Source organism: Struthio camelus, chromosome 26 (assembly GCF_040807025.1).
Source record: "Struthio camelus isolate bStrCam1 chromosome 26, bStrCam1.hap1, whole genome shotgun sequence".
In the NCBI taxonomy this organism is placed as follows: domain Eukaryota; kingdom Metazoa; phylum Chordata; class Aves; order Struthioniformes; family Struthionidae; genus Struthio; species Struthio camelus.
The window spans coordinates 3667204-3688295 of NC_090967.1; the positions used below are offsets into that span (position 1 = coordinate 3667204).

The following is a 21092-nucleotide window of genomic DNA, read 5'->3' on the forward strand; positions in this document are numbered from 1 at the left end:
CGGAGCAATTAACAAGCACTGCGGTGGACACAACGGCTCCCACCACAGGATCCAGGCCTTTTACCGCTGCTTCCCCAAACACTACAGCTGTCGCCACACCTACCAGTTCTTCCTCTTCTCCCACAACAACTCCCCAGCAGACCACCAAAGGTGCCTCGACAGCCACTGCCACCTCACCAACTACTACACCAGTCTCCTCCACCCAGGCACAGACATCCACAGCATCCACGCAGACAATGCCTCGGCCCACTACCATGTCCACGGAGGGATCCACAAGCACCACCGTTGAAACAAACACTCCCACCACAGGGTCCACGGCGAGCACCACTGCTTCCCCAGCCACCACACCTGCCTCCACGCCTAACACTTCTTCCTCTACTCCCACAGCAGCTCCCCAGCAGACAAACACAGCTCCCTCCACTACTACTGCAGTCCCAACAACTGGCACAGGAAGATCCTCCACCCAGGCACAGACATCCACAAGGCCCACTCCGGTAACGCCTGAGCCCACTACCACCTCTACGGAGCAATTAACAAGCACTGCGGTGGACATAACGGCTCCCACCACAGGATCCAGGCCTTTTACCGCTGCTTCCCCAAACACCACACCTGCCTCCACACCTACCAGTTCTTCCTCTTCTCCCACAACAACTCCCCAGCAGACCACCAAAGGTGCCTCGACAGCCACTGCCACCTCACCAACTACTACACCAGTCTCCTCCACCCAGGCACAGACATCCACAGCATCCACGCAGACAATGCCTCGGCCCACTACCATGTCCACGGAGGGATCCACAAGCACCACCGTTGACACAAACACTCCCACCAAAGCGTCAACAGCTAGCACCAATGCTTCCCCAGCCACCACACCTGACTCCACACCTAACAGTTCTTCCTCTACTCCCACAGCAGCTCCCCAGCAGACAAACACAGCTCCCTCCACTACTACTGCAGTCCCAACAACTGGCACAGGAAGATCCTCCACCCAGGCACAGACATCCACAAGGCCCACTCCGGTAACGCCTGAGCCCACTACCACCTCTACGGAGCAATTAACAAGCACTGCGGTGGACACAACGGCTCCCACCACAGGATCCAGGCCTTTTACCGCTGCTTCCCCAGCCACCACACCTGCCTCCACGCCTAACACTTCTTCCTCTACTCCCACAGCAGCTCCCCAGCAGACAAACACAGCTCCCTCCACTACTACTGCAGTCCCAACAACTGGCACAGGAAGATCCTCCATCCAGGCACAGACATCCACAAGGCCCACTCCGGTAACGCCTGAGCCCACTACCACCTCTACGGAGCAATTAACAAGCACTGCGGTGGACACAACGGCTCCCACCACAGGATCCAGGCCTTTTACCGCTGCTTCCCCAGCCACCACACCTGCCTCCACACCTACCAGTTCTTCCTCTACTCCCACAGCAACTCCCCAGCAGACCACCAAAGGTGCCTCGACAGCCACTGCCACCTCACCAACTACTACACCAGTCTCCTCCACCCAGGCACAGACATCCACAGCATCCACGCAGACAATGCCTCGGCCCACTACCATGTCCACGGAGGGATCCACAAGCACCACCGTTGACACAAACACTCCCACCAAAGCGTCAACAGCTAGCACCAATGCTTCCTCAGCCACCACACCTGCCTCCACGCCTAACACTTCTTCCTCTACTCCCACAGCAGCTCCCCAGCAGACAAACACAGCTCCCTCCACTACTACTGCAGTCCCAACAACTGGCACAGGAAGATCCTCCACCCAGGCACAGACATCCACAAGGCCCACTCCGGTAACGCCTGAGCCCACTACCACCTCTACGGAGCAATTAACAAGCACTGCGGTGGACACAACGGCTCCCACCACAGGATCCAGGCCTTTTACCGCTGCTTCCCCAGCCACCACACCTGCCTCCACGCCTAACACTTCTTCCTCTACTCCCACAACAGCTCCCCAGCAGACAAACACAGCTCCCTCCACTACTACTGCAGTCCCAACAACTGGCACAGGAAGATCCTCCACCCAGGCACAGACATCCACAAGGCCCACTCCGGTAACGCCTGAGCCCACTACCACCTCTACGGAGCAATTAACAAGCACTGCGGTGGACACAACGGCTCCCACCACAGGATCCAGGCCTTTTACCGCTGCTTCCCCAGCCACCACACCTGCCTCCACGCCTAACACTTCTTCCTCTACTCCCACAGCAGCTCCCCAGCAGACAACCACAGCTCCCTCCACTACTACTGCAGTCCCAACAACTGGCACAGGAAGATCCTCCACCCAGGCACAGACATCCACAAGGCCCACTCCGGTAACGCCTGAGCCCACTACCACCTCTACGGAGCAATTAACAAGCACTGCGGTGGACACAACGGCTCCCACCACAGGATCCAGGCCTTTTACCGCTGCTTCCCCAAACACCACACCTGCCTCCACACCTAACACTTCTTCCTCTACTCCCACAGCAGCTCCCCAGCAGACAAACACAGCTCCCTCCACTACTACTGCAGTCCCAACAACTGGCACAGGAAGATCCTCCACCCAGGCACAGACATCCACAAGGCCCACTCCGGTAACGCCTGAGCCCACTACCACCTCTACGGAGCAATTAACAAGCATTGCGGTGGACACAACGGCTCCCACCACAGGATCCAGGCCTTTTACCGCTGCTTCCCCAAACACTACAGCTGTCGCCACACCTACCACTTCTTCCTCTACTCCCACAACAGCTCCCCAGCAGACCACCAAAGGTGCCTTGACAGCCACTGCCACCTCACCAACTACTACACCAGTCTCCTCCACCCAGGCACAGACATCCACAGCATCCACGCAGACAATGCCTCGGCCCACTACCATGTCCACGGAGGGATCCACAAGCACCACCGTTGACACAAACACTCCCACCAAAGCGTCAACAGCTAGCACCAATGCTTCCCCAGCCACCACACCTGCCTCCACACCTAACAGTTCTTCCTCTACTCCCACAACAGCTCCCCAGCAGACAAACACAGCTCCCTCCACTACTACTGCAGTCCCAACAACTGGCACAGGAAGATCCTCCACCCAGGCACAGACATCCACAAGGCCCACTCCGGTAACGCCTGAGCCCACTACCACCTCTACGGAGCAATTAACAAGCACTGCGGTGGACACAACGGCTCCCACCACAGGATCCAGGCCTTTTACCGCTGCTTCCCCAGCCACCACACCTGCCTCCACGCCTACCACTTCTTCCTCTACTCCCACAGCAGCTCCCCAGCAGACAACCACAGCTCCCTCCACTACTACTGCAGTCCCAACAACTGGCACAGGAAGATCCTCCACCCAGGCACAGACATCCACAAGGCCCACTCCGGTAACGCCTGAGCCCACTACCACCTCTACGGAGCAATTAACAAGCACTGCGGTGGACACAACGGCTCCCACCACAGGATCCAGGCCTTTTACCGCTGCTTCCCCAAACACTACAGCTGTCGCCACACCTACCAGTTCTTCCTCTTCTCCCACAACAGCTCCCCAGCAGACCACCAAAGGTTCCTCAACAGCCACTGCCACCTCACCAACTACTACACCAGTCTCCTCCACCCAGGCACAGACATCCACAGCATCCACGCAGACAATGCCTCGGCCCACTACCATGTCCACGGAGGGATCCACAAGCACCACCGTTGACACAAACACTCCCACCACAGGGTCAACAGCTAGCACCAATGCTTCCCCAGCCACCACACCTGCCTCCACGCCTACCACTTCTTCCTCTACTCCCACAGCAGCTCCCCAGCAGACAACCACAGCTCCCTCCACTACTACTGCAGTCCCAACAACTGGCACAGGAAGATCCTCCACCCAGGCACAGACATCCACAAGGCCCACTCCGGTAACGCCTGAGCCCACTACCACCTCTACGGAGCAATTAACAAGCACTGCGGTGGACACAACGGCTCCCACCACAGGATCCAGGCCTTTTACCGCTGCTTCCCCAAACACTACAGCTGTCGCCACACCTACCAGTTCTTCCTCTTCTCCCACAACAACTCCCCAGCAGACCACCAAAGGTGCCTCAACAGCCACTGCCACCTCACCAACTACTACACCAGTCTCCTCCACCCAGGCACAGCCATCCACAGCATCCACGCAGACAATGCCTCGGCCCACTACCATGTCCACGGAGGGATCCACAAGCACCACCGTTGAAACAAACACTCCCACCACAGGGTCCACGGCGAGCACCACTGCTTCCCCAGCCACCACACCTGCCTCCACGCCTAACACTTCTTCCTCTACTCCCACAGCAGCTCCCCAGCAGACAAACACAGCTCCCTCCACTACTACTGCAGTCCCAACAACTGGCACAGGAAGATCCTCCACCCAGGCACAGACATCCACAAGGCCCACTCCGGTAACGCCTGAGCCCACTACCACCTCTACGGAGCAATTAACAAGCACTGCGGTGGACATAACGGCTCCCACCACAGGATCCAGGCCTTTTACCGCTGCTTCCCCAAACACCACACCTGCCTCCACACCTTACAGTTCTTCCTCTTCTCCCACAACAACTCCCCAGCAGACCACCAAAGGTGCCTCGACAGCCACTGCCACCTCACCAACTACTACACCAGTCTCCTCCACCCAGGCACAGACATCCACAGCATCCACGCAGACAATGCCTCGGCCCACTACCATGTCCACGGAGGGATCCACAAGCACCACCGTTGACACAAACACTCCCACCACAGCGTCAACAGCTAGCACCAATGCTTCCCCAGCCACCACACCTGACTCCACACCTAAGAGTTCTTCCTCTACTCCCACAGCAGCTCCCCAGCAGACAAACACAGCTCCCTCCACTACTACTGCAGTCCCAACAACTGGAACAGGAAGATCCTCCACCCAGGCACAGACATCCACAAGGCCCACTCCGGTAACGCCTGAGCCCACTACCACCTCTACGGAGCAATTAACAAGCACTGCGGTGGACACAACGGCTCCCACCACAGGATCCAGGCCTTTTACCGCTGCTACCCCAGCCACCACACCTGCCTCCACGCCTAACACTTCTTCCTCTACTCCCACAGCAGCTCCCCAGCAGACAAACACAGCTCCCTCCACTACTACTGCAGTCCCAACAACTGGCACAGGAAGATCCTCCACCCAGGCACAGACATCCACAAGGCCCACTCCGGTAACGCCTGAGCCCACTACCACCTCTACGGAGCAATTAACAAGCACTGCGGTGGACACAACGGCTCCCACCACAGGATCCAGGCCTTTTACCGCTGCTTCCCCAAACACCACACCTGCCTCCACACCTACCAGTTCTTCCTCTACTTCCACAACAGCTCCCCAGCGGACCACCAAAGGTGCCTCGACAGCCACTGTCACCTCACTAACTACTACACCAGCCTCCTCCACCCTGGCACAGACATCCACAGCATCCACGCAGACAATGCCTCGGCCCACTACCATGTCCACGGAGGGATCCACAAGCACCGCTGTTGACACAAACACTCCCACCACAGGGTCAACAGCTAGCACCACTGCTTCCCCAGCCACCACACCTGCCTCCACGCCTACCACTTCTTCCTCTACTCCCACAACAACTCCCCAGCAGACCACCAAAGGTGCCTCGACAGCCACTGCCACCTCAACAACTACTACACCAGTCTCCTCCACCCAGGCACAGACATCCACAGCATCCACACAGACAATGCCTCGGCCCACTACCATGTCCACGGAGGGATCCACAAGCACCGCTCTTGACACAAACACTCCCACCACAGTGTCAACAGCTAGCACCAATGCTTCCCCAGCCACCACACCTGCCTCCACGCCTACCACTTCTTCCTCTACTCCCACAGCAGCTCCCCAGCAGACAACCACAGCTCCCTCCACTACTACTGCAGTCCCAACAACTGGCACAGGAAGATCCTCCACCCAGGCACAGACATCCACAAGGCCCACTCCGGTAACGCCTGAGCCCACTACCACCTCTACGGAGCAATTAACAAGCACTGCGGTGGACACAACGGCTCCCACCACAGGATCCAGGCCTTTTACCGCTGCTTCCCCAAACACTACAGCTGTCGCCACACCTACCAGTTCTTCCTCTTCTCCCACAACAACTCCCCAGCAGACCACCAAAGGTGCCTCGACAGCCACTGCCACCTCACCAACTACTACACCAGTCTCCTCCACCCAGGCACAGACATCCACAGCATCCACGCAGACAATGCCTCGGCCCACTACCATGTCCACGGAGGGATCCACAAGCACCACCGTTGACACAAACACTCCCACCACAGCGTCAACAGCTAGCACCAATGCTTCCCCAGCCACCACACCTGCCTCCACGCCTAACAGTTCTTCCTCTACTCCCACAGCAGCTCCCCAGCAGACAAACACAGCTCCCTCCACTACTACTGCAGTCCCAACAACTGGCACAGGAAGATCCTCCACCCAGGCACAGACATCCACAAGGCCCACTCCGGTAACGCCTGAGCCCACTACCACCTCTACGGAGCAATTAACAAGCATTGCGGTGGACACAACGGCTCCCACCACAGGATCCAGGCCTTTTACCGCTGCTTCCCCAAACACTACAGCTGTCGCCACACCTACCAGTTCTTCCTCTTCTCCCACAACAACTCCCCAGCAGACCACCAAAGGTGCCTCAACAGCCACTGCCACCTCACCAACTACTACACCAGTCTCCTCCACCCAGGCACAGACATCCACAGCATCCACGCAGACAATGCCTCGGCCCACTACCATGTCCACGGAGGGATCCACAAGCACCACCGTTGACACAAACACTCCCACCACAGGGTCAACAGCTAGCACCACTGCTTCCCCAGCCACCACACCTGCCTCCACACCTAACACTTCTTCCTCTACTCCCACAACAGCTCCCCAGCAGACAAACACAGCTCCCTCCACTACTACTGCAGTCCCAACAACTGGCACAGGAAGATCCTCCACCCAGGCACAGACACCCACAAGGCCCACTCCGGTAACGCCTGAGCCCACTACCACCTCTACGGAGCAATTAACAAGCACTGCGGTGGACACAACGGCTCCCACCACAGGATCCAGGCCTTTTACTGCTGCTTCCCCAGCCACCACACCTGCCTCGACACCTAACACTTCTTCCTTTACTCCCACAACAGCTCCCCAGCAGACAACCACAGCTCCCTCCACTACTACTGCAGTCCCAACAACTGGCACAGGAAGATCCTCCACCCAGGCACAGACATCCACAAGGCCCACTCCGGTAACGCCTGAGCCCACTACCACCTCTACGGAGCAATTAACAAGCACTGCGGTGGACACAACGGCTCCCACCACAGGATCCAGGCCTTTTACCGCTGCTTCCCCAGCCACCACACCTGCCTCCACGCCTAACACTTCTTCCTCTACTCCCACAACAGCTCCCCAGCAGACCACCAAAGGTGCCTCAACAGCCACTGCCACCTCACCAACTACTACACCAGTCTCCTCCACCCAGGCACAGACATCCACAGCATCCACGCAGACAATGCCTCGGCCCACTACCATGTCCACGGAGGGATCCACAAGCACCACCGTTGACACAAACACTCCCACCAAAGCATCAACAGCTAGCACCAATGCTTTCCCAAACACCACACCTGCCTCCACACCTAACACTTCTTCCTCTACTCCCACAACAGCTCCCCAGCAGACAAACACAGCTCCCTCCACTACTACTGCAGTCCCAACAACTGGCACAGGAAGATCCTCCACCCAGGCACAGACATCCACAAGGCCCACTCCGGTAACGCCTGAGCCCACTACCACCTCTACGGAGCAATTAACAAGCACTGCGGTGGACACAACGGCTCCCACCACAGGATCCAGGCCTTTTACCGCTGCTTCCCCAAACACCACACCTGCCTCCACGCCTACCACTTCTTCCTCTACTCCCACAGCAGCTCCCCAGCAGACAAACACAGCTCCCTCCACTACTACTGCAGTCCCAACAACTGGCACAGGAAGATCCTCCACCCAGGCACAGACATCCACAAGGCCCACTCCGGTAACGCCTGAGCCCACTACCACCTCTACGGAGCAATTAACAAGCACTGCGGTGGACACAACGGCTCCCACCACAGGATCCAGGCCTTTTACCGCTGCTTCCCCAAACACTACAGCTGTCGCCACACCTACCAGTTCTTCCTCTTCTCCCACAACAACTCCCCAGCAGACCACCAAAGGTGCCTCCACAGCCACTGCCACCTCACCAACTACTACACCAGTCTCCTCCACCCAGGCACAGACATCCACAGCATCCACGCAGACAATGCCTCGGCCCACTACCATGTCCACGGAGGGATCCACAAGCACCACCGTTGACACAAACACTCCCACCACAGCGTCAACAGCTAGCACCACTGCTTCCCCAGCCACCACACCTGCCTCCACGCCTAACACTTCTTCCTCTACTCCCACAGCAGCTCCCCAGCAGACAAACACAGCTCCCTCCACTACTACTGCAGTCCCAACAACTGGCACAGGAAGATCCTCCACCCAGGCACAGACACCCACAAGGCCCACTCCGGTAACGCCTGAGCCCACTACCACCTCTACGGAGCAATTAACAAGCACTGCGGTGGACACAACGGCTCCCACCACAGGATCCAGGCCTTTTACCGCTGCTTCCCCAGCCACCACACCTGCCTCCACGCCTACCACTTCTTCCTTTACTCCCACAACAGCTCCCCAGCAGACAACCACAGCTCCCTCCACTACTACTGCAGTCCCAACAACTGGCACAGGAAGATCCTCCACCCAGGCACAGACATCCACAAGGCCCACTCCGGTAACGCCTGAGCCCACTACCACCTCTACGGAGCAATTAACAAGCACTGCGGTGGACACAACGGCTCCCACCACAGGATCCAGGCCTTTTACCGCTGCTTCCCCAGCCACCACACCTGCCTCCACGCCTAACACTTCTTCCTCTACTCCCACAACAGCTCCCCAGCAGACCACCAAAGGTGCCTCAACAGCCACTGCCACCTCACCAACTACTACACCAGTCTCCTCCACCCAGGCACAGACATCCACAGCATCCACGCAGACAATGCCTCGGCCCACTACCATGTCCACGGAGGGATCCACAAGCACCACCGTTGACACAAACACTCCCACCAAAGCATCAACAGCTAGCACCAATGCTTTCCCAAACACCACACCTGCCTCCACACCTAACACTTCTTCCTCTACTCCCACAACAGCTCCCCAGCAGACAAACACAGCTCCCTCCACTACTACTGCAGTCCCAACAACTGGCACAGGAAGATCCTCCACCCAGGCACAGACATCCACAAGGCCCACTCCGGTAACGCCTGAGCCCACTACCACCTCTACGGAGCAATTAACAAGCACTGCGGTGGACACAACGGCTCCCACCACAGGATCCAGGCCTTTTACCGCTGCTTCCCCAGCCACCACACCTGCCTCCACGCCTAACACTTCTTCCTCTACTCCCACAACAGCTCCCCAGCAGACAAACACAGCTCCCTCCACTACTACTGCAGTCCCAACAACTGGCACAGGAAGATCCTCCACCCAGGCACAGACATCCACAAGGCCCACTCCGGTAACGCCTGAGCCCACTACCACCTCTACGGAGCAATTAACAAGCACTGCGGTGGACACAACGGCTCCCACCACAGGATCCAGGCCTTTTACCGCTGCTTCCCCAAACACTACAGCTGTCGCCACACCTACCAGTTCTTCCTCTTCTCCCACAACAACTCCCCAGCAGACCACCAAAGGTGCCTCCACAGCCACTGCCACCTCACCAACTACTACACCAGTCTCCTCCACCCAGGCACAGACATCCACAGCATCCACGCAGACAATGCCTCGGCCCACTACCATGTCCACGGAGGGATCCACAAGCACCACCGTTGACACAAACACTCCCACCACAGGGTCAACAGCTAGCACCACTGCTTCCCCAGCCACCACACCTGCCTCCACACCTAACACTTCTTCCTCTACTCCCACAACAGCTCCCCAGCAGACAAACACAGCTCCCTCCACTACTACTGCAGTCCCAACAACTGGCACAGGAAGATCCTCCACCCAGGCACAGACACCCACAAGGCCCACTCCGGTAACGCCTGAGCCCACTACCACCTCTACGGAGCAATTAACAAGCACTGCGGTGGACACAACGGCTCCCACCACAGGATCCAGGCCTTTTACTGCTGCTTCCCCAGCCACCACACCTGCCTCGACACCTAACACTTCTTCCTTTACTCCCACAACAGCTCCCCAGCAGACAACCACAGCTCCCTCCACTACTACTGCAGTCCCAACAACTGGCACAGGAAGATCCTCCACCCAGGCACAGACATCCACAAGGCCCACTCCGGTAACGCCTGAGCCCACTACCACCTCTACGGAGCAATTAACAAGCACTGCGGTGGACACAACGGCTCCCACCACAGGATCCAGGCCTTTTACCGCTGCTTCCCCAGCCACCACACCTGCCTCCACGCCTAACACTTCTTCCTCTACTCCCACAACAGCTCCCCAGCAGACCACCAAAGGTGCCTCAACAGCCACTGCCACCTCACCAACTACTACACCAGTCTCCTCCACCCAGGCACAGACATCCACAGCATCCACGCAGACAATGCCTCGGCCCACTACCATGTCCACGGAGGGATCCACAAGCACCACCGTTGACACAAACACTCCCACCAAAGCATCAACAGCTAGCACCAATGCTTTCCCAAACACCACACCTGCCTCCACACCTAACACTTCTTCCTCTACTCCCACAACAGCTCCCCAGCAGACAAACACAGCTCCCTCCACTACTACTGCAGTCCCAACAACTGGCACAGGAAGATCCTCCACCCAGGCACAGACATCCACAAGGCCCACTCCGGTAACGCCTGAGCCCACTACCACCTCTACGGAGCAATTAACAAGCACTGCGGTGGACACAACGGCTCCCACCACAGGATCCAGGCCTTTTACCGCTGCTTCCCCAAACACCACAGCTGCCTCCACGCCTACCACTTCTTCCTCTACTCCCACAGCAGCTCCCCAGCAGACAAACACAGCTCCCTCCACTACTACTGCAGTCCCAACAACTGGCACAGGAAGATCCTCCACCCAGGCACAGACATCCACAAGGCCCACTCCGGTAACGCCTGAGCCCACTACCACCTCTACGGAGCAATTAACAAGCACTGCGGTGGACACAACGGCTCCCACCACAGGATCCAGGCCTTTTACCGCTGCTTCCCCAAACACTACAGCTGTCGCCACACCTACCAGTTCTTCCTCTTCTCCCACAACAACTCCCCAGCAGACCACCAAAGGTGCCTCCACAGCCACTGCCACCTCACCAACTACTACACCAGTCTCCTCCACCCAGGCACAGACATCCACAGCATCCACGCAGACAATGCCTCGGCCCACTACCATGTCCACGGAGGGATCCACAAGCACCACCGTTGACACAAACACTCCCACCACAGCGTCAACAGCTAGCACCACTGCTTCCCCAGCCACCACACCTGCCTCCACGCCTAACACTTCTTCCTCTACTCCCACAGCAGCTCCCCAGCAGACAAACACAGCTCCCTCCACTACTACTGCAGTCCCAACAACTGGCACAGGAAGATCCTCCACCCAGGCACAGACACCCACAAGGCCCACTCCGGTAACGCCTGAGCCCACTACCACCTCTACGGAGCAATTAACAAGCACTGCGGTGGACACAACGGCTCCCACCACAGGATCCAGGCCTTTTACCGCTGCTTCCCCAGCCACCACACCTGCCTCCACGCCTACCACTTCTTCCTTTACTCCCACAACAGCTCCCCAGCAGACAACCACAGCTCCCTCCACTACTACTGCAGTCCCAACAACTGGCACAGGAAGATCCTCCACCCAGGCACAGACATCCACAAGGCCCACTCCGGTAACGCCTGAGCCCACTACCACCTCTACGGAGCAATTAACAAGCACTGCGGTGGACACAACGGCTCCCACCACAGGATCCAGGCCTTTTACCGCTGCTTCCCCAGCCACCACACCTGCCTCCACGCCTAACACTTCTTCCTCTACTCCCACAACAGCTCCCCAGCAGACCACCAAAGGTGCCTCAACAGCCACTGCCACCTCACCAACTACTACACCAGTCTCCTCCACCCAGGCACAGACATCCACAGCATCCACGCAGACAATGCCTCGGCCCACTACCATGTCCACGGAGGGATCCACAAGCACCACCGTTGACACAAACACTCCCACCAAAGCATCAACAGCTAGCACCAATGCTTTCCCAAACACCACACCTGCCTCCACACCTAACACTTCTTCCTCTACTCCCACAACAGCTCCCCAGCAGACAAACACAGCTCCCTCCACTACTACTGCAGTCCCAACAACTGGCACAGGAAGATCCTCCACCCAGGCACAGACATCCACAAGGCCCACTCCGGTAACGCCTGAGCCCACTACCACCTCTACGGAGCAATTAACAAGCACTGCGGTGGACACAACGGCTCCCACCACAGGATCCAGGCCTTTTACCGCTGCTTCCCCAGCCACCACACCTGCCTCCACGCCTAACACTTCTTCCTCTACTCCCACAACAGCTCCCCAGCAGACAAACACAGCTCCCTCCACTACTACTGCAGTCCCAACAACTGGCACAGGAAGATCCTCCACCCAGGCACAGACATCCACAAGGCCCACTCCGGTAACGCCTGAGCCCACTACCACCTCTACGGAGCAATTAACAAGCACTGCGGTGGACACAACGGCTCCCACCACAGGATCCAGGCCTTTTACCGCTGCTTCCCCAAACACTACAGCTGTCGCCACACCTACCAGTTCTTCCTCTTCTCCCACAACAACTCCCCAGCAGACCACCAAAGGTGCCTCCACAGCCACTGCCACCTCACCAACTACTACACCAGTCTCCTCCACCCAGGCACAGACATCCACAGCATCCACGCAGACAATGCCTCGGCCCACTACCATGTCCACGGAGGGATCCACAAGCACCACCGTTGACACAAACACTCCCACCACAGCGTCAACAGCTAGCACCAATGCTTCCCCAGCCACCACACCTGCCTCCACGCCTAACACTTCTTCCTCTACTCCCACAGCAGCTCCCCAGCAGACAAACACAGCTCCCTCCACTACTACTGCAGTCCCAACAACTGGCACAGGAAGATCCTCCACCCAGGCACAGACACCCACAAGGCCCACTCCGGTAACGCCTGAGCCCACTACCACCTCTACGGAGCAATTAACAAGCACTGCGGTGGACACAACGGCTCCCACCACAGGATCCAGGCCTTTTACCGCTGCTTCCCCAAACACCACACCTGCCTCCACGCCTACCACTTCTTCCTCTACTCCCACAGCAGCTCCCCAGCAGACAAACACAGCTCCCTCCACTACTACTGCAGTCCCAACAACTGGCACAGGAAGATCCTCCACCCAGGCACAGACATCCACAAGGCCCACTCCGGTAACGCCTGAGCCCACTACCACCTCTACGGAGCAATTAACAAGCACTGCGGTGGACACAACGGCTCCCACCACAGGATCCAGGCCTTTTACCGCTGCTTCCCCAAACACTACAGCTGTCGCCACACCTACCAGTTCTTCCTCTTCTCCCACAACAACTCCCCAGCAGACCACCAAAGGTGCCTCGACAGCCACTGCAACCTCACCAACTACTACACCAGTCTCCTCCACCCAGGCACAGACATCCACAGCATCCACGCAGACAATGCCTCGGCCCACTACCATGTCCACGGAGGGATCCACAAGCACCGCTGTTGACACAAACACTCCCACCACAGGGTCCACGGCGAGCACCACTGCTTCCCCAGCCACCACACCTGCCTCCACGCCTAACACTTCTTCCTCTACTCCCACAGCAGCTCCCCAGCAGACAAACACAGCTCCCTCCACTACTACTGCAGTCCCAACAACTGGCACAGGAAGATCCTCCACCCAGGCACAGACATCCACAAGGCCGGCTCCGGTAACGCCTGAGCCCACTACCACCTCTACAGAGCAATTAACAAGCACTGCGGTGGACACAACGGCTCCCACCACAGGATCCAGGCCTTTTACCGCTGCTTCCCCAGCCACCACACCTGCCTCCACGCCTACCACTTCTTCCTCTACTCCCACAGCAGCTCCCCAGCAGACAAACACAGCTCCCTCCACTACTACTGCAGTCCCAACAACTGGCACAGGAAGATCCTCCACCCAGGCACAGACATCCACAAGGCCCACTCCGGTAACGCCTGAGCCCACTACCACCTCTACAGAGCAATTAACAAGCACTGCGGTGGACACAACGGCTCCCACCACAGGATCCAGGCCTTTTACCGCTGCTTCCCCAGCCACCACACCTGCCTCCACACCTACCAGTTCTTCCTCTTCTCCCACAACAGCTCCCCAGCAGACCACCAAAGGTGCCTCGACAGCCACTGCCACCTCACCAACTACTACACCAGTCTCCTCCACCCAGGCACAGACATCCACAGCATCCACGCAGACAATGCCTGAGCCCACTACCATGTCCACGGAGGGATCCACAAGCACCGCTCTTGACACAAACACTCCCACCACAGGGTCAACAGCTAGCACCACTGCTTCCCCAGCGACCACACCTGCCTCCACGCCTACCACTTCTTCCTCTACTCCCACAACAGCTCCCCAGCAGACCACCAAAGGTGCCTCCACAGCCACTGCCACCTCACCAACTACTACACCAGTCTCCTCCACCCTGGCACAGCCATCCACAGCATCCACGCAGACAATGCCTCGGCCCACTACCATGTCCACGGAGGGATCCACAAGCACCGCTCTTGACACAAACACTCCCACCACAGGGTCAACAGCTAGCACCACTGCTTCCCCAGCCACCACACCTGCCTCCACGCCTAACACTTCTTCCTCTACTCCCACAACAGCTCCCCAGCAGACAAACACAGCTCCCTCCACTACTACTGCAGTCCCAACAACTGGCACAGGAAGATCCTCCACCCAGGCACAGACATCCACAAGGCCCACTCCGGTAACGCCTGAGCCCACTACCACCTCTACGGAGCAATTAACAAGCACTGCGGTGGACATAACGGCTCCCACCACAGGATCCAGGCCTTTTACCGCTGCTTCCCCAAACACCACACCTGCCTCCACGCCTAACACTTCTTCCTCTACTCCCACAACAGCTCCCCAGCAGACAAACACAGCTCCCTCCACTACTACTGCAGTCCCAACAACTGGCACAGGAAGATCCTCCACCCAGGCACAGACATCCACAAGGCCCACTCCGGTAACGCCTGAGCCCACTACCACCTCTACGGAGCAATTAACAAGCACTGCGGTGGACATAACGGCTCCCACCACAGGATCCAGGCCTTTTACCGCTGCTTCCCCAAACACTACAGCTGCCTCCACGCCTACCACTTCTTCCTCTACTCCCACAGCAGCTCCCCAGCAGACAAACACAGCTCCCTCCACTACTACTGCAGTCCCAACAACTGGCACAGGAAGATCCTCCACCCAGGCACAGACATCCACAAGGCCCACTCCGGTAACGCCTGAGCCCACTACCACCTCTACGGAGCAATTAACAAGCATTGCGGTGGACACAACGGCTCCCACCACAGGATCCAGGCCTTTTACCGCTGCTTCCCCAGCCACCACACCTGCCTCCACACCTAACACTTCTTCCTCTACTCCCACAACAGCTCCCCAGCGGACCACCAAAGGTGCCTCGACAGCCACTGCCACCTCACCAACTACTACACCAGTCTCCTCCACCCAGGCACAGACATCCACAGCATCCACGCAGACAATGCCTCGGCCCACTACCATGTCCACGGAGGGATCCACAAGCACCGCTGTTGACACAAACACCCCCACCACAGCGTCAACAGCTAGCACCACTGCTTCCCCAGCCACCACACCTGCCTCCACGCCTAACACTTCTTCCTCTACTCCCACAACAACTCCCCAGCAGACCACCAAAGGTGCCTCGACAGCCACTGCCACCTCACCAACTACTACACCAGTCTCCTCCACCCAGGCACAGACATCCACAGCATCCACGCAGACAATGCCTCGGCCCACTACCATGTCCACGGAGGGATCCACAAGCACCACTGTTGACACAAACACTCCCACCACAGGGTCCACGGCGAGCACCACTGCTTCCCCAGGCACCACACCTGCCTCCACGCCTACCACTTCTTCCTCTACTCCCACAGCAGCTCCCCAGCAGACAAACACAGCTCCCTCCACTACTACTGCAGTCCCAACAACTGGCACAGGAAGATCCTCCACCCAGGCACAGACATCCACAAGGCCCACTCCGGTAACGCCTGAGCCCACTACCACCTCTACGGAGCAATTAACAAGCACTGCGGTGGACATAACGGCTCCCACCACAGGATCCAGGCCTTTTACCGCTGCTTCCCCAAACACCACACCTGCCTCCACACCTAACAGTTCTTCCTCTACTCCCACAACAGCTCCCCAGCAGACAACCACAGCTCCCTCCACTACTACTGCAGTCCCAACAACTGGCACAGGAAGATCCTCCACCCAGGCACAGACATCCACAAGGCCCACTCCGGTAACGCCTGAGCCCACTACCACCTCTACGGAGCAATTAACAAGCACTGCGGTGGACACAACGGCTCCCACCACAGGATCCAGGCCTTTTACCACTGCTTCCCCAAACACTACAGCTGTCGCCACACCTACCAGTTCTTCCTCTTCTCCCACAACAACTCCCCAGCAGACCACCAAAGGTGCCTCGACAGCCACTGCAACCTCACCAACTACTACATCAGTCTCCTCCACCCAGGCACAGACATCCACAGCATCCATGCAGACAACACCTGTGCCCCCTACCATGTCCATGGAGGGGTCCAAAAGCACCGCTGTTGACACAACCACTCCCACCACAGAATCCAAGACCCTCACCACTGCTTCCCGAATTGGAAATACTGCCTCCACAACTCCTAGTTCTTCCTCTGCTGCCACAACAACTCCCCACCGGATAAGTACAGCTCCCTTGACTACCACTGCACTCCCTCCAACTACTATAGCAGTGTCCTCCACCCAGGCACAGCCATTTATAACATCCATGCAGAAAACACCCATGCCATCTACCATGTCCACACAGGCGTCCACAAGCACTGCTGTTGACGTAACCACTTCCTCCACAGGCTCCATGGCTATGACCACTGCTTCCCCAACCACAAATGCTGCCTTTACAACTCCCAGTTCTTCCTCTACTCCCACAACAACTCCCCAGGGAACGAGTATAGTTCATCTTACTACCACTGCACTTCCTCCAACTACTATAGCAGTCTCCTCCACCCAGGCACAGCCATCAACAACGGCCACTCAGACAACACCTGTGCCAATACTTACTACCTCTTTGAAAACATGTAAGATGCTTATTTTCTTTTATTTAATTATTTTTGTGAGGAGATGTGCTTTTGGCTAAAGGTTTACAAGTGTATATTGTACATGCATCCATAGAGAGGAATGCCTTGGAAGACAACAGCGAGGCTAAGCATTCTGTGAAGTTTACTAAGGGCATAATTAAACGACTGTACTGGAGAAATATAAAAAAATTGGCATACGAAAAACATCTCAAGAAAAGGGGTAACCAAGCTGAGTACTCCAGACTGTTCTCTAAGATTAAACATAATCAAATGAGGAGCACCTTGCTTAAATATTATCGACATAAATATATTGTTATATTTTACATTAGCAATGTAAAAACAAGGAATTATTCTTCGCAGGGATATCATATTACAGAATCTCTAATTACATCTCTAGATGCATGAAATTTGATCATTACTAGCTAGAGTTCTCAACTGATAAAGCCAGGGAGAGACTATGGAGAGAGAGCAGGAATGGCTAGCAGGATATAACTGCATTTCTCCACCCAAAGCCTTGCACCTTTTCATTCCGCGTCTGTGCTCCTTGCAGCTGCCAGCCCCACACAGACAACAGTTCCCGCCCTTGAGCGCTTCACCATCAACTTCACCATCACCAATCTCCCCTACAATTCCGACCTGGCAATTCCTCACTCCGCAAAGCTCAACACTACCCAGAGAGTCATGGCCACCTTGGTAAGCAGCCCACCGCTCTGCCACGGCCAGGAGGCCTGCGGGCCTCGGGGGGCGGCAGGTGTGCAGGAGCAGGGCAGTGCCGTGCCTTAATTGTGAATCCCCTCCCCTTTGCAGCTCAAGCAGCTTCTGAAGGAAGCCAGCATCGGCCCTGCTTTCCTCGGATGCGAGCCAGCAGCTTTCAGGTACGGGGCCAGGCCAGCCCATTCCCTTGGCGGGTCCCAGGACCAGGCAGCCTGGCATGCTCCGGCCTGGTCCGCCCCCTCGCCCTCCGGAGGCAGGGCCTTGCCCCTGCTGCCCTCCCATCTCGGGGCTTCCCCCTGCTGCTCGCCCTCCCACCCGTGGAGGGTCTTGGCACGGCCCCTAGACGGCTCTCGCACCTTGCGTGCCCTGACCCCATGGGAACGACAGCAGGGCCAGGCTGCAGCCAGGAGAGCAGCGGCAAGCGTCCACGCGCAGGCGGGGACTGCCGAGCAGGCGTTGCCGCAAGCACACGGCGGAGGAAGCCCTACTGGCCAACCTCGCAACCAGAGGGTGCACGAAAGAGGAGCTCAGGCATCGCCTTGTGTTTTTCAGGCCAGTGAGGCAAGGGGACAACACCGGGGTGGACGCCGTCTGCACCTACCGGCATGACTCCTCCGCCCCGCCGTTGGACAGGGTGGGCCTTTACCACCAAGTGAGCAACAAGACCAAAGGCATCACGCAGCTGGGCCCCTACAGCCTGGACAAGGACAGCCTCTACGTCAACGGTAAGCACCTGTCCTCTGGCAAGCCTTTTTGCCCCACGCCTGCCTCTCTCTCCCATGCCTGGACAGGAATCATGCAGAGTGTGGGCCCACGCTGCAACAGGGCCTCGTAATCACAGCACCACGGGTTTGTGGTCTGCCAGTGCTCTTCTGCAAAGAGGTTGTCGCTGGACTCTCTTCCCTACAGGCTGGTTTAGGCACGGTTGGCAGTGTCGTCAGCCCAGTCTGACTCACTCGCTCGCCAGCATGGCCACGGGGCTCACAGACGTGTCCCCCAGGCTCTCGCTTTCCCCACTCGCCTTCCTCAAATTTGTCACAGTGCCCCTTGACCACCTCCTGCTGCCGCCCAGCTAACGCATTTCTCTCTCCTTCCAGAGTACACCGAGCCCCCGCTGCTGCCAAGTGAGTATCTCCAGGAGCTGGTGGTAGTGGGAGAACGGGCAATGGCCTGGGCCCCTTGACGCACGGTTTCCTGCCCATAGGCTTTTGCCTGCTCCACGGGGCCTGCCGGCAGGCGGGCAGCTCTAGCAATGGCCCACTCTGACGTTGCTCTCCTTTCCGTAGCAGCCAGGCCAACTACAACTCCAGCCACCGCCCTGGAACGGTTCACCCTCAACTTCACCCTCACCAGTCTCGCCCACACCCAAGACTTGGCAACTCCCCACTCCAGGGAATTCAACGAGACGCAAAAAGCCTTAACCTCCTTGGTAAGCGCAGGCCTGCCTGCCCTCGCTCCCTCCTTCTCAGCCACCTCGCGTTCCCCCGGGCGCGTGCTGCTCTCGAGGAACGCCAGCTCTTTGGCGCACGATGACGAGCTCCCCCAACCCTCTCTTTGGCAGCTCGACCCCATCCTTGGCAACAGCAGCCTGGGCCCCGCTTACGCAGCATGTGAAGTGACAGCGTTCAGGTAAGGGCACCGGAGACACCGCCGAGGCTCCAGCCCCTTTCCATTGGCACCGGGCACCCCAAACTAACCCCAAGTTTCCTGTGCCAGGCCTGAAGCGCGTGGCAGCGGCAGCGTGGTAGACGCCGTCTGCACCTACCGGCACGACTCCTCCGCCCCGCCGTTGGACAGGGTGGGCCTTTACCACCAAGTGAGCAACAAGACCAAAGGCATCACGCAGCTGGGCCCCTACAGCCTGGACAAGGACAGCCTCTACGTCAACGGTAAGCACCTAGGCCTCCCCACCTCCTCTGCTTTCCTGCAGCAGCCTTGCGTAGCAGCCTTTCCCAGTCCCCGGGCCCCGGTGCCAGCTCCAGCTCATGACTCGCTCTCTCTTTGCAGGTTACAACGAACAGCCAGTCCTGCCATGTGAGTAGCTCTGAGGGGAAGGCTGGCGTCCAAAGGCCGTGGGTTTCTCGCGGGTCTCCCTGCCTGGCTGAGGCAGCCGGGGGCCAAGGCTGGTGATGCCTGGGGGAAGCGGGGAGCACGCTGACCTTCCCCCTCGAGAGCAGCGCCAGGAAGGAGCGCGGGCTGGTGCGAGACCTTGGCGTTTCTCCACCCAAAGCCTTCACGCCCTGGCTCTTGCACCTTTTCATTCCGCGTCTGTGCTCCTTGCAGCTGCCAGCCCCACACAGACAACAGTTCCCGCCCTTGAGCGCTTCACCATCAACTTCACCATCACCAATCTCCCCTACAATTCCGACCTGGCAATTCCTCACTCCGCAAAGCTCAACACTACCCAGAGCGTCATGGCCACCTTGGTAAGCAGCCCACCGCTCTGCCACGGCCAGGAGGCCTGCGGGCCTCGGGGGGCGGCAGGTGTGCAGGAGCAGGGCAGTGCCGTGCCTTAATTGTGAATCCCCTCCCCTTTGCAGCTCAAGCAGCTTCTGAAGGAAGCCAGCATCGGCCCTGCTTTCCTCGGATGCGAGCCAGCAGCTTTCAGGTACGGGGCCAGGCCAGCCCATTCCCTTGGCGGGTCCCAGGACCAGGCAGCCTGGCATGCTCCGGCCTGGTCCGCCCCCTCGCCCTCCGGAGGCAGGGCCTTGCCCCTGCTGCCCTCCCATCTCGGGGCTTCCCCCTGCTGCTCGCCCTCCCACCCGTGGAGGGTCTTGGCACGGCCCCTAGACGGCTCTCGCACCTTGCGTGCCCTGACCCCATGGGAACGACAGCAGGGCCAGGCTGCAGCCAGGAGAGCAGCGGCAAGCGTCCACGCG

General features: G+C 58.1%; 1 protein-coding gene across 1 annotated transcript in view; it reads left to right on the top strand.

Moving 5' to 3' along the window:
* Positions 1-16958: 16958 nt before the first annotated feature.
* The window catches only part of MUC16 (mucin 16, cell surface associated), a 53163-nt gene continuing 49029 nt past the window's right edge, over positions 16959-21092 (top strand). The window contains exons 1-8 of the mRNA XM_068919519.1: positions 16959-17109; positions 18050-18192; positions 18307-18374; positions 18766-18938; positions 19311-19375; positions 19500-19565; positions 20514-20639; positions 20754-20821. Coding sequence (XP_068775620.1) covers positions 16959-17109; positions 18050-18192; positions 18307-18374; positions 18766-18938; positions 19311-19375; positions 19500-19565; positions 20514-20639; positions 20754-20821 — 860 coding nt within the window. The remainder of the gene's footprint in view (positions 17110-18049; positions 18193-18306; positions 18375-18765; positions 18939-19310; positions 19376-19499; positions 19566-20513; positions 20640-20753; positions 20822-21092) is intronic.